Raw genomic sequence first — 15,394 nt, 5'->3', positions numbered from 1 at the left:
ACAAGCATTGCTGTTCATTGCTGTGAGGACCATTTTAAAGATACCGGCACAAACCATAAGCAGTGCAGAGGTATTATCCTTCAGGTCGCCTGAAATCCTAGTTACACTGAGCAAGAACTGCCCCAGCTGACTCAATGGCATATTGACTCTGACACATGAATGATAAGTATTCACATTGCTGGCTGCTTTGCTGCAGATGAATTTTAGTCATCCAAGGTATCCAAATGTTTATACTAAGTTTATATTTCTCCCCACACCTCTTTGTATGAATAATTTAATAAAAAAAAGATCCTGGAATGGATGCACTACTGTTTTTTTTTCTATAAGTAAGCTATTAATGTAAGTTAGAAAAAAAATAAGTGGGGTTTAGAATCACAAGAAAATCACTCTTGGATAAAGAAGTCTTCAGCAGGATGATGGTCTGTGCACAACATCACTGGTATTTGTCATTGCTCTAATTAGTCCAACCCTGAGCATAAGGATTAGTGTCAGCCCTAGGGCAAACTGGTGATAAAGCTCTAAGGAAATGTTTAAGCTAAATAATATTGGCAATGCAGATGCCTTTTAATAGCAGGAATACATTTGAAATGGTGCTGTATGCAGCTTCAGTGCTAATGCTTGCAAAGGCAATGGCTTAGGAGATAATCTATGTATCAAATAAATGTGTAAATTGGATTTGGACATATTCATGTGGACAGAGCACTAGAGGAGCCTCTTGGGTCATTCAGTCCAATTCTCCGTTATCACAGACCCAATGTCATGAAATCCTTCTTACAGATTTCTATAATCTTCTTCATACACTTAAGCACGCTTTTCTGAGGATCAAGAGGAAGGACTCGAACTATTGTTCATCTGAGTTAAAGTGTCTCCTTTGAACAGGGCTTTGAATGTCTTCCCTTCCTCAGTTCAGTTGAACTGTCACTCCTGCATCCTTGGAGATGGGGGTAAATAGAATTTTAATGTATTGAAAACAGCAAGTAGACCAGCTATAGTTTTTAACTTATCTTTAGGAAAACCTTCAACAAGATTCTGGATGATTTGTTGTACTGGGTCTGGCTGGGATGTTAACTTTTCCTGCAGCAGCCCATACAGTGCTGCGCTCTGCACTTGTAGCTAGAACAGCAGTGGTATCACACCGGTGTTGTGTCTGCTGCTGAGAAGTGCTGGCACAGCATCAGGACTCTCTCTGACCCTCCTAGGAAGTGGGCAAAAAACTGAGAAAGAAACATCACCAGGGCAGCTGACCTAAACCAACCAAAGGGATATTCCATACCATGTGATGTCACACTCAGCAATAAAAGGTGGAAAAAGGAAGAAGAGGGGAGGGGTGGGCTCTCGTTGCGAAAACGTCTGTCCTCCTCCCAAACGCCGGCTACGTGCATTGAGGCCCTGCTTCAAGGACGTGGTCAAGCATCGCTCATTTGTGGGAAGTAGAGAGTAATTTCTTTCCTCTGCACTTCCACATATCCTTTACTTGCTTTGTTTTGTTATTCCCTTTCCACCTCCCTCTTCCCCTTTCCATTTTTTCCCTTTAGTTGAATTGTTTAATTAATAATAATATTTCCTTAATAATATTTTTTTTTTCTCTTTAATTAAATTATCCTTATCTCAACCCATGAGTTGTTCTTTCCTTTACTTCTTCCCCTTCTCATGTGAGGAGAGGGAGTGAGAGAGCAGTTGTGGTGTTCAGCTGCCTAGCATGGTAAAACCAGCACACTTGTTGACCAACATTTTTTTTTTTTTTTTTTTTTTACACCATAAAGTCAAAAATGTCTGAAAAAAATGTGTATGTATGAATTAACATTGTCTGGGATGATGGGCTGAGTTCCTGAGAGTCTGGATAACCCTAGCTGACTACTGCTGCAATGAATAATTCACTATCTCTAAATTTAGCTTGGGTCTATGTGATTTTGTTGTGAGCTTGGAACATATTCACACACATCGTGCACAGGAGCTTTAACAGCCTTGCCCTTCCCCCTCTCACAAAAACGCCCTTCTGACCTCAAACTGTTCTCCAAGTGTATTACTCTTTCATCTGTACCAGTGTTAGAGCACACAGTTCATTAATTTAGGCATCCCAAAGATTTTTTTCAAAACCTTGAAAGACTATTTAGAGGCTTCTGTGAGACTGAAGAGGAAGTCCAAAGGCACTGGCCTAGTCTGGCCTAGTAAAACATTAAAGCTTAGATACAGTTTTTAATTTATAGACTATCCAGTAATTTGACTATAGAAAGGCATAAATCTCCATCTGTAAAGGAACTGTTTTAATTGTATTAGATGGTAGATTTTTTTAATTAAGGTCAGCATTTATCCTGTGCTCCCTTCCGCTTTCCTGGCATTTCGCTGATGTGGGGGAGGAAACCTTCAGGCTCAAAATGAGGCCACGTTTGTAGGAAGAAACGATACCTTTCGTTAGACCAGTAATACTGCTGGAAAAAGCAGATGAGTTTGCACGCATGTGTCCCCTGCAGATTCAAATACAAAAGTCACAGAAACTACATAGGAGACTACACTGGCACACACATACACAAAATGAATAGCCAGGGACAATGAGGGCAGCAAGTGGAACAAGGGCTGAGGCTGGGGGAGACCCAGGAAGAGGAGAGAGACATCAGCTCTTGAGTGAGGATGGTGTATGAAAATACAGTGGTTAGAGATCCAGGGAATGGATATAGAAATAAATGTAAGAACAAGTTACTCAGAAAAGAGAAAAGTCTGGGATACAACTATAAAGCTGAGCAGTAGAGCTGGGGTTGAGACAAGAAGCAAAGGACAGGGTAATGGCACATTGAACTGCAGAAGGCAGAAAGGAGCAAGCTATGGAAAAACCGGGGGGGGGGGGGGGGGGGGGGGGGGGGGGTATAAAAACCAAACCAAACCAACCAACCAAACAAACCAACAAAAAATTACCACCATCTGTGCTCCCTGGAGGTTTTTCATGTCAGAAACAGGGAACTTGATCTTCCTGAGTATCAATACTGTATACTCTACCATGATTCAGTTCAAATTACTCCCGCTAGTACAAATGGCAGAGTGCTTTTGTCTACTAGGTTGCAACTGTGACAGTTCCCTTAAGAGGCCAAACAATAACACGTCTGGGCTCATCATTTGCTTTTATCAAGCCAAGGTTATACCATGAAATCTGCTACACTGAAAGCTCATTTATAACACTGCCATACCAATCAGTTAAGATTTAGGCAATGCCATAGTCTAGGCATAGGTAGTTTACTCACTGTGCTTATGCTTTTGTGTAACTAGTTTGAATCATGAAATAAGGATGGTATCCTAAACCATGCACCCTGGGGAACTGAGTAAAGGTTGCTCAGGTAATCCTGCTTTTGGCATTTCCTTACTTTAAGGTGTTGGACTTTGCATTTTTTTTAACGTTCTTTTAATGAAACCTTGCTGTGTGTATTTAATTAAATATAGATTGCATTAATCTCTATTAAAAGAAAACTCTTTAGTCCCTTGATGTTTTGACGTGGGACTCTTAAGGATTTCACTTTTCTGACTTCAGACTGGTCTTTGGCAGAGAAGAGAGTTGGATTTTAACCTCCATGTTCATTCAGTCTTTTATTCTCTTTTACCTGTCAACAAGGGTACCAGTTAATATCAACTGAATGGCATTTACTGTCGCGGAGGTATGAAGAATTAACTAATATAAGGAACAGCTACTATAAGGAACTAGTATAAGGAACAGCTTCCAGTCAAATGAGACCAAGTAATCAGCTGTTTGAAGTCTCTGTGTAAACTTTTGAACGTCTTGGCAACAATTCCATCCCTTCAATTTTTAGGAAGTTTTTTGGTAATTTCTATTCCAATGCTTGAAGTAGAAGTCAAAAGACACAGGCCTGGAAAACTTGGAAATAATCCTAATATATTTTGATCGGAGTGGGGTTGTCAAAAAAGGGCTAAGTGACTTGGTTATATGGCTTCTGTGGTAAAAGCTAAGACAGTCTTAGCTAGTAAGTAGCTGTAACAGAAAAATATTAATGGATGTCAAGCCTTAAAATCTTAAAATTTTCTAAATTTGTTTGAGTGTATTTTTAAACTAGACTGTCAAAATTGTTTTGAGAGAAAAAGTAGACATAAGTAAGCCTGTGTGCTTAAATGAGACAGAGATAATAAGGCTAGAAATATTTCTGTAATTTTAATGGAGATGAGATTTATGTTGTAGGCAAACTACAGCATAATAGAATTTTCATCAATTTGTCTTAAGAATTTCTCTTTTTTCTCCATTTGTCTTCATGGGTGTGAATGTCTATTAATAATTAATAATATAATATTGAGGAATTTTTCTAGTTTTGACCCATTGAGCCAAATAAAACCATTTCATAATAAATCACACAGGAAAGAAAGATACTGTCTGTGTAGTATTTCAAGTTGCCAGGTCCCAGAGCCTAATCTATGCTGTAATGGTGCAGACTGTGGGTAGTCTAGGGAAGGAAAACAAAGCATGCAGAGAGGCTAATTTGACTCAGCACATAAGTTTGGGATTGGCTGAAACGGGTTGTTCAAAATCTGCCTTCCTCAGCTGTCAGTGTCTTTTAGATTCTTTCTGTAAGATGCTCTCTTAACTATAAGAAACCTCTGATACCAGATGAAGAATATGGACTAGGAATTCCTTTTGTTGCTTTTGCCTTGACTCCAGGAAGAACATCCATTGCATTTTTGCAGCTGCTGGAATATTCTTCCCGTTTTAGTTCGCAGATTTATAGTGATGTTTAATGAATGAATGGCCGTAGTTTGCTTAACAGTCCATGTAACCTCACAGACCGATCTTTTCAATAAAAGCAAGGTCAAAGTGAGCCCTGATGGTGCTTTTTTTTTTTTTTTTTTTTTTTTTTTAAATAAATTGATTGCTAGATTATAAATGCTAAGTGTAGTTAAAAAAATAAGCACAGCTGCTGTAAGACCTGGTATATTGCTGGGGTAGTCACAGCTCAGAAAAAAGAGTAAGTGAAACAAGCTTGATAAATTCAAGTGGATGGGGAAGGGAAGCTTCTGGAGGCAGCATAATTGCTTTTTGATGAGTTCTGCTGAATCTTCAGGAGCAAAAAACAGGTGGTGGGATGTTTGCTGTTTGTTGGTCTGAAATGTTTGACTTAGCTGCTCAACGCAACAACAAAATCAGATCATTTTTGATTTACATAGTGCAAAACTGCTCTGGTCTTTTAAGAAACTGGTGATTCTCTGGATCATAAGCTGACGAGGGATGTCTTGTCCCAGGACTCCCACGAAACACAGCGTGGCCCAGCCACTGAAATATACGGTCATATCTCCTTTCCAGTTGCTCAGCAGAGGCAAAATATTCTGTGCTGAGTGGGAAAACGTGCATATATCAGGGTAGGTTTGTAAATCAGTTTTGAATCCTTTGGAAGATACATGTCACTTAAAATGCAATTAAAATGAATAATTTGTAACTCTGGTTTTCTTTGTGATCTGCTTTAAAATGTAAATGTGCTTAAGATTTGTTGAGTCAGATATGTATCTGAGTGTCAAACTATTGATTTACCTGACATCTGAGCTAGAGCAACTTAATTGTGGAACTGGGTTTCTGAATAGGAAAAGAGGCATACATAACCCTTTTATTTGTGCTCCAGCTAGTAATGAAAGACAGCTGCTTTGTAAGACTATAACAAATGGGGAAAGAATGAGCAAGCAAGAGCACATTTTTGTTTCCACTACTACATACAGATGGTAGCCAGTCTGAACCGTAAATATTCCTGTACTACAAATCTACTCACAGCATATTACTGTCTATCTTACTGTCTGTTCTTAAACAGTACATCAATAAAAGTGCATTGATATACAGAATTTTTCATTTAAATATGTCCGTATGTAGAATTGTAGCAGCAGAGTGTTAACTGTTAAATTGAATGCCAAATAACGTTAGCAGTAGAGTACAAATGAGGAAGAACTGCAGCAGGGATGTGAAAACAGGAGACTCAGTTTTCCCAGAATTAAAACTATGATATTGGCAAGGACTCTACCAAATGTGGCTTGATGTTGGTTGAGAAATTATTCTCAAAGAGAAATTATTCTCAATGAGGAATTTCCCAATGAGGTTTGGACTGTTAAATCTTTATGTATATATTCAAAAATATTTTAGTGCTGATATTCCACCCTATCATCCCAAAGGAGGATGAGTTGCAGATTTTTAGAGATATTAAATTAGTCTTTCCTTAGTGCCTGATACTTCCTGCATTGAATTTTTGTTTTTCCCTTGAAGATTTATTTAACATGCTGTGCCTGTATCCATTCTGTAATCTTTGGAGAGTGATAATGTGAGAGATTATGATTTATGAGTGATAATACAAAATGCTAGTATATTTGCCTTGAGTTTATATTTTAAATGCCAGTAGCTTGATAAGTAGCTGCAGATGGTATTTGGTTTCTTACTCAGTATACCCAGATGTAATGCACTGAAAATGCATCACACCATAAAAAAAATCTGTGACTTTTTTTTTTTTTTTTTTTTAATTTGAATGGAGTAGTAGTTTTCCAACGGAAGCTTGTAGTTAAGGAAGAATAACAACTTTCAGGAACAGAGTTGTGAAGAGACTGATGATCTCTTTCATGAGATCTTGGAATAGCTGCTATCTTTGCTTGGTGTTAGTGTGAACTGAACTTCAATATTTAAATTTCACTCCACAAAACATTAAACCAAACAAGGAGGTAAGGTCAGCATGAGAGCTCATTCTGAAATCACATTATAATTTTAGCAGTATCCTGATACCAAAATTAATTTAAACAGAAGAAAAAAATCTATTGTTTTAAAGACGGAAATGAGAACAATCTGTCCAATCTAAATCCAGAGACAACTCTCTTTAAAGCTGGAAGTGATATCTAATTCTATGATTTATTTCCAACATTAATTACTGCTCATTAGAGTGAAGCATGTCATATATTTTACAAATACGGTTTCTTTTTCTGCTTCTCTATTATCCAGAGTTGAGTCGTAGTTTCCTTGAGCATCCAAATTACTCAAAATTACTGGAATTTTTATGGGATTTTTTTCAAGGCTGGTTTTATATGACTAAGCAGCTATAAAACTGGATTAAAAAGCCAGCAGTGCAAATTAGTTGTAACTGATTGAAAATAATTTGTGGCTTTCTTCACTGTTTGAGGGGGTCCTACTCCTATAGCACTAGGAGGATTCCAAAAAGGAATTGGAGGTTTAAGTTCCCGGAAGAATAAAAGTGGCTGATGAAGAGCATTACATGACAAATATATGGAAGATTTTCAGGAACAAAGACTTTTCTGTCTTGAACCTTGAGAGAAAAGAAAAGTCAATATCTGATTATAAAGTTTATGATGGGAATAAATAATTTTGATACAACCACTTATAAATGTCTTATTCTAAGTTTATTTTTAATCAAGACATAGCATCGATCAATTAGTGTTGGAGTACATATATATATATATATATAAAAGTAAAATACGGTTTCATAGTTAATATATGTGACCGAATTGTTGCAGTTAGTGACATTAGATGCATTTAATGTGTAGATTACCTTCTGTGGTCAGAGAGTTAGTGGGAGGAAGAAGTTAGACAAACTATTTTCTCCAAATAGCTTTCATCATTTTCTGAAATATAAAAAGATTAGGTTTAAAGTAACAGATATTGACAGACATCACTGGAAATAATTATTGTATCTCCCAAGTATGGGAATTTATTTGTGATTTTTCAAAATGCGTATGATATTAAGAAAAAATATATGTATACTGTTTTCCTTTTTGGTATCTTCTTACCCAATGGAAAAGTTGCTTTGTTTTGAGGGTTCTGTTTAATATGAAAGCGCTGGTAGGAAAGTGAAGAACTCCTAACAGTGGTAATTCCCCCATTCTTGTTTTGTTCAGGAAAAGTTAAGACTCATTTAGTGAACTCTTATCATCTGGAATGAAAGCATAATTTGGGTTTCAATAGCAAGCAAGTATTCAGAGCTGGCTTCTTTAAGAAATAAAATGCAAACTCTTGTCCTTGCTTGTCTCCCTGTGGTTGTATTTTTAGCTTAATTGTGAAAAGGGAGGATTATGGGTTTTTATTTATTTGTTTGTTTGTTTGTTTTTAGCAAAATGTACATATCAAGTCTCATAATATGATATTTAACAAGAAGATACTTAACACAACTTTTTTCTTTTTTTTTTTTTAACTGATTTATCTTAACACAACATTTTTTTTTTTACTGATTTATTTTCATTTTCTTTAAAACAGTTCTCTACCTGCATTAGAGAATATTAAATATTGTATTTCCAACAGCTTATTAAATATTCAGTAGTTTTCTTATTCTGTAGTCAAATGTGTCAAGGGCAACCCTTGTAAGTCCTGGAATGAAGCTCAAATAAATTAACCAAATAAATTAACCATAAAAGCTGCTATTGAATACTCATGCTAGAACATACACATTACACAGTAATGGGAGTTGAAGGAGGAGGTGTTGAGATCTAGCCCCAGTACAGTTTGAATCCAGATAACATAGACTCTTTCTGGGAAAATACTGAAATGTTGTAAGAGATTTTATTCAAAACTTACAAAACAGGAAGTAAGGGCAACCGTGACTACCAACAATTACCTATGTATTAACCTCATCCTGACTGTGACCCGTCCATTGTGGAACACTTAAATAATGTGTAGAAACAGCTTGTTTTATGGGTTGAAGGGGATGGACAAAGTGTATCTTGAATATGGAGTAGTGAATATGTGTTGGATTTTATGAATGTGAATAACATACCTGAGTACAAGGACTGATTTCTACATCTGTTGTTGGTTTATTTAGGCATTGTCTAAGCTGATAAACCTTAGAATGACTGATACCAGGCACTGACTCCATTACAGGGTGACAATGAGGTGTGTACCAGGCCTGAGTACCAGTACCTGAGTTTGCATTGGAAAGGAAACTGAGGCAGGTGACCTGGGCCACAACATCCTCTGACCGGGCACCTTTTCCTATCATGAAATACAGACATGGCCTACAAGACTGTTGTCAGACCATTTGCAGCCAAGGCTTCTAAGGCGACTCTACTTTCTTTGAAGAACTGTAAGAGTTATGTGCAATATAAAACATGTAATTGAATGCACAGAAATTCTCATAGTCCACAGACTGCATTCCTAGAAATGGTTGTCATTTATGAAATTGTTTTAAACTCTGAGCAGCTCAATTCCCCATGGGACACTCAATACAAAACAGGAATCGTGGTTATCTACTTCCAACAGGTTATCCACAGATATCTGCCACTCACTTTGGATTTATATGCTTCATCAAAGAAAAAATTCTAAATGATTAATCCAGCTACTGTGAAGAGTAGTAGAACTCAGTAGCAGAGCTTGACTTGTGATCCTATCAATTAAAGAAGCTGGGATCCAGAATCTGCACCAGGCTTGTCTGAAATGTGATGCAAACACACATTAACAAAATTGGGTGCACATTGCCTTCAAAACTTGATCAGAGGGAATCAGCAACCTACTGAGAGCTTTAACTGCTTAATGAAGAATGTTCTGCTTGTTTTGTATTACATACTGAACATTTTCATTTTGCTTTTAACTGCTCTCTTCTGGCCTACATACATCGAACATTTTGTTAATTCAAATAATTTAGAAAGAGACTGTTTTTGGTGGCCGTGAAGAATTGTTACCACCATTATCTCATCTACAAAATTGTTGTTCCTCAGGGAAAAAAAAAAAAAAAAAAAAAAAGAAGACAAAAAAAAAGGTGTGTGGTACCCTGTAACTGTTTTGGACATTAGGAGGACTTATGAACATAACCTGGTTGGTCCCACCCACCAGAGAAACTGGAAGTTTGAAGGTGTACCAGTTTTGTCTGGAATGTCATGCTTATCCACATGAACAAAAATGGATATGTTTTTAGAGTCTCAGTGCCTTCAAAATGAAAGAACATGGAACTAGGAAGACGCAGAAGAATAACTTAAAGTGAGAATACTGCATGACTTCATTTCTATCATTAAAACTGTTTGTAGAAAACGACAGACTCTTTTCATCATTTTGCCTAATGTAACATAATACAATATTAAGAATATATCTTTAATTAAAGTAAAGTAAATGCCCAAGATCTTTTCTTTCACTGAGTAAACGTTCCTCCTTACATTTGCCACCATTTTCATTTTCTCTGAGCCCTTTTGACTATTGCAATAATAGTGCAGAAGTGTCTTCTTGTGTATGTGGTTTTATTGTGCTAGGTGTTCTGCAAGATCTGCCCAAAATGTCCTGAACCAAGGCATTTGTATTTCAAAACAAACCACAGAAAGAGATACAATGTATAGCAAAAAGAAATTAATGTCTTTGCTCAAAATCAGATGTATATGCTCTTGTGTATCTGGCTAAATGTGTACATGGTTAAATTGTTTTACATTGCTATGAATAGAAGTTGTGGGATTATCAAGAAATCTGCCACTAGATTAAGACATGTAGTAGTTTGTTCTTACCTTTGTTATAACTTCAGAAAAATGATTGCCTCTAGGAAAGGAGGATAGACTACTCAGCTGAGCTTGAAAATGACTGAAAGTATTTTTCTTTTAGGGCTAATAAAGCATCACAGAATGTAATTTTACAGTTAAAAATTCATAGCTGCCTTGCCAAGCACCAAATGTGCTGTGGCCTTTCACAGTGTCAATGTTGTTCAAACCAGTAATAAATAGGTTGTCAGGCAGTTCTGCCTGTAGTTAATCCCTTGTTTTTTTTTGGCACTTTTTAGAAAGAATCTGAACCAGAACGGACTCTCTTTCTGAAATATAGCCTAGAAACAGATGCTAATTATTTACCTACTACTAGATTCAGTGTACTGCTGAATGCACAGTTAATATGTATTACTTCTTATTTGTTAATAAATTTGAATTTGTCTAGGCTGAATGTAATTTTCTCTTCTATCTAGACAAAAACACATTCATAGCTTCCTGAAGTCACCAAAGAGTTGCTGCTATAAGAGGTTGCCCAGTATTTTATCTATGGAAACTCCCCACTCAAACTGCAAACTATAACACTGATTTAGCTTCAGTGACCCTCAAACTCCACAAGTTCATTTGCTTTGTATCCTGCTGCTGGACAGAAAGATGCTGAAGTAGCATCCCAAGGTAATAACCCTGTGGATCTTAGCCCACCACTGGCTTAGAGTCTGATAAATTCTCTGTCCCTGTTATGGAGAGGTTTTGCAAATAACTGCTGAGATTAATTCACTTAAGTTACATAAATCTGGTTGTATTTGCTGACTTTAGCTGTCTCACACAAGACACTTGTGTGCGTGTGCATCAGGTGCCAGGAAGAAATGAGCTATGAATGTGCTGAAATTTTGTTGTTCAGGCAAAGGCAGAAATGTCTGCTTGGTAAAAACCAGACAGTGTAGATTGTTTGCTTAGTTTGTGACTAGAAGTTGAGACCGGATGATAAGTGTTCAGTTCAGTCCCTGAGTCAGACCTTTTTGAGAGAGAACAGATTTAGAGTGTTTGTAATTGAGGGGCTTGGTATAAAAAATTTGTTTCATTGATTGAGGAAGGGAAGCCATAAATAAGCCACAAATCTCTGATACAGATGCATTGGGTCTGTGGGGTTGGAGTAGAAATATCTTGTCACTCTGAATATAATAAATTTACGAGGATTGCATTGCAAATTTGAACTTGTTTCTCAGAATCAAAGAAATTCTATCTACCTGTTGTAGAGACATTTTGATGTCTAATTAGCATTCTGTGTTAGAAAAATATAGCCATTCAGTGTTGTACCAGCCTAAAGGAATTCCTCTAGCACACAGTGAAAAATGTGTGTGCTAATGCTAAATTCAGTGATTGATACCCAAATACACAAAAACAGTTTTCCACAATGTTGTGGCCTGGATTGAAGTGCCAGAATGGAGACATTCTTGCTTGTGGCTGTTGTTCTGACTCCACCATAACAATTTATTTATTTATTAAATGGGATTCATTATGTCGGTGTGGTAACATACCAGCATCCTGCTGCCACAATTTCTTTGGCCACCACCATTGAACTCAGGCTTTAAGCTGCTCTTTCCTGTAGGCTGATAGTAGAGAGCATGATATTTGTTTCTACTTGCTGGACTATTCTTGGGTACTCAGTATCAAGTTGGGGATTAACATTAAAAAAGTGATACCCTGAGTTATTGTAAGTAGTGTTAAGGGAAACATAAAATACTTTACATTTAACCCCATAGGGGTTAGATATTTTCAAAAACCTGTTTTGGCACCATTTTGTCTCTATGAAAATATTGAAGTCTTCAATAAGTTTTTGTTTGTTCGTTTGTTTGTTTTGTTTTGTTTTCCTGCCTATAAACTATCTGTTAAGTGGAAAATACAGAGTAACAAACATTTTGACAACAGAGAGGAAACATATAAACACATTGCCTATTCAAGTACCATGCCATTGCTGCTGGAGTACAAACGTGGTGGTAAAGTGTTGTTACTTAAAAGAACATAGCTATTGTAGCAGAGGAGCAACCTGTCTAGAAACACATTTTCATGCAGCACATTTTATGTGAAAGAAAGTTTATCTCACCTTCCAGCTGTTTTCCTACAAAATCTTGTCCTGGAAGTAGTTTTCTTCAATGCCTGACTATGATGACTGGGTAGTACCTGTTTTTTAAGTCCTTACCAATCCTATGTGAGAGCAGTCTTGAGGTTATTTATCTACATTTTATGTTCATGTGCTGCTACTAAAACTGAATTTCTTTTTCCATATTTGTTCAGCTTGTCTTGGATTTGTAATTTCAATATCAGGAATTAGGTAGAGGACTAATAATAGACTGCCACGGCAATGAAAGAGGCTCTGCTGATATTTGAAACAGATGTGCATGCTGTGCTCACCAAGCGCCCATTGAGGCAATGTGGCAAGACCCCATCCATACTTCTTTAGTCTTTGTGTTCCCCAAAGTTTTGCTTCTGATAAACCAGGCAGTGGGTGAAGGCTGGCTGGGGCACGGGACTTGATTTCACAGAATTTGTTAAAAGTAGATATATATATTGTTGTTTTGCTAAGAAAGTTTTGTTGGAAGTGGAGACAGCTATGTTAGGCTAACTTTTAGTCCTGCCTGAGAGAATGTGATGGATGACTGTGAACTAAACAGGCTGTGAAACCTGCTCTATCTGTAATGCAGGAGGCATTTTCCATCAGTGAGTATCAGTTATTTTTCAAAGGTCTTGGGAATCTGGAGGTCTCAGTTGAATGGAAGTTGGCAAATGTTGTCCCAGATTTTAAGAAAAGGAAGAAAGAAGATCTTGGTAATTACAGGTCTGTCAGTCTCACTTCATAGCTTGATAAAATTATGGACAAGATTATTCTGGGAGTTACTGAAAAATACCTGAAAGACAACACAGTCATTGCTCACAGCCAACACAGGTACATGAGGGAAAAATCCTGTTTAACAAACTTAATTTACTTTTATGACAAGGTCACCCACCTAGTCGACCAAGGGAAGCCAGTTGATGTAACCTTTTTGGATATCAGCAAAGCCTTTGATATTCTTTCTCACAGTATCCTTCTGGACAAAATGTCCAGCATATGGATAGATAAATGCATAATACGATGGGTGAACAGTTGGCTGATGGGTCAAGTGCAAAGGTTTAGAGTAAATGGGGTCACATCGGGAATTAGTGGCATTCCCCAGGGCTCCATTTTGGGGCCAGTTCTCTTCATTTTCATCAATGAGTTGGATGTAGGATGGTGCACGGTCTAGAGGACGTGACACATGAGGAGCAGCTGAGGTCCCTGGGTTTGCTCAGCCCAGAGCAGAGCAGGCTGAGGGGAGGCCTCATGGTGGCCTGCAGCTCCCTCCCGAGGGGAGCGGAGGGGCAGGCACTGAGCTCTGCTCTCTGGGGACAGTGACAGGACCCGAGGAAATGGCATGGAGCTGGGACAGGGGAGGGTCAGGCTGGACATTAGGGAAAGGTTCTGCACCCAGAGGGTGGTCAGGCACTGGGACTGGCTTCCCAGAGAAGTGATCAGAAGAGATGTGATTTCCTGAATCATAATCTCAAGACTGTTAGGGTTGGCCCAGTTTTCCCCTCTTATCCTTGTGAGAGGTGGACAGCCTTAAATATTGCTGCAGTTGGTCTGTCTGAGGGCAGTTCATAAGGTCCCATGACAACTGGTAGAATTCAGATGATTTAGCATGGATTTAACATTATTTGCCACTTTTTGGAAGAGTTTCACCCTGGCATAACCAAGACTTTCCCTGCTCCCAGACTCCTGAGCTACATGTGAGAGCTGTCTGACACTTTCTGTCCTCGATGAAAAGTTTTATGCCTATGAATTTGTGAATCATTTGGGGATGAATCAGTAAAAGATTTATAATGACCACTGATCTACTGATATTATTAATGTGAAGCGCTGTGTGGTTCTGACGTTTCTTTTTTTCTCTTTTTCTTTCAGTTCATTGCCTTTGCCTCTTTGTTCTTCATCCTAGTTTCAATCACAACCTTTTGCCTGGAAACACATGAGGCTTTCAATACTATTATAAATAAAACTGAGCAGGTTGTCAATGGAACAGAAACTGTACTACAGTATGAGATTGAGACAGATCCTGCCCTGACATATGTGGAAGGAGTCTGCGTGGTATGGTTTACATTTGAATTTTTAGTGCGCGTGGTTTTTTCCCCCAACAAACTTGAATTCATCAAAAACCTCTTGAATATTATTGACTTTGTGGCCATCCTGCCCTTTTACCTAGAAGTGGGCCTGAGTGGGCTGTCCTCCAAAGCTGCTAAGGATGTACTTGGTTTCCTCAGGGTGGTAAGGTTTGTGAGGATCCTGCGAATCTTCAAGCTCACACGGCACTTTGTGGGCCTCAGGGTACTGGGCCACACTCTGCGAGCCAGCACCAATGAATTTTTGCTGCTGATAATATTCTTGGCACTCGGTGTTTTGATATTTGCCACCATGATCTACTACGCAGAGCGGGTGGGAGCTCAGCCCAATGACCCCTCAGCAAGTGAGCACACACAATTCAAAAATATCCCTATTGGCTTCTGGTGGGCTGTAGTTACCATGACCACCCTGGGGTATGGGGACATGTATCCACGGACTTGGTCGGGCATGCTGGTGGGAGCCCTATGTGCGTTGGCAGGGGTGCTTACCATAGCCATGCCTGTGCCTGTGATTGTTAACAATTTTGGGATGTACTACTCCCTGGCCATGGCAAAGCAGAAGCTGCCAAGGAAGAGGAAGAAGCACATCCCTCCAGCTCCTCAAGCTAGCTCTCCTACCTTCTGCAAGACGGACTTGAACATGGCCTGTAATAGCACACAAGGGGACATCTGCCTTGGCAAGGACAACCAGTTGATGGAGCACAACAGATCATCAGGTAGGACCCCACTGGAGATGCATGTTCTCTGAAAATACTTTATAGACCAGTATGTTTGGTAGGGGTCAGAAAGC

General features: G+C 38.4%; 1 protein-coding gene across 17 annotated transcripts in view; it reads left to right on the top strand.

The window, feature by feature from the left end:
- The window catches only part of KCNC2 (potassium voltage-gated channel subfamily C member 2), a 101,158-nt gene that overhangs the window by 76,184 nt on the left and 9,580 nt on the right, over window positions 1-15,394 (top strand). For all 17 annotated transcript variants that reach the window (XM_035341138.1, XM_035341066.1, XM_035341189.1 and 14 more), the window contains exon 3: window positions 14,390-15,320. In XM_035341138.1, coding sequence (XP_035197029.1) covers window positions 14,390-15,320 — 931 coding nt within the window. The remainder of the gene's footprint in view (window positions 1-14,389; window positions 15,321-15,394) is intronic.

This window comes from Oxyura jamaicensis, chromosome 1 (genome assembly GCF_011077185.1).
Source record: "Oxyura jamaicensis isolate SHBP4307 breed ruddy duck chromosome 1, BPBGC_Ojam_1.0, whole genome shotgun sequence".
Taxonomy (NCBI): Eukaryota; Metazoa; Chordata; class Aves; order Anseriformes; family Anatidae; genus Oxyura; species Oxyura jamaicensis.
The sequence above is the reverse complement of the archived record's forward strand: the minus strand, read 5'-3'. Positions and strand labels throughout refer to the sequence as shown.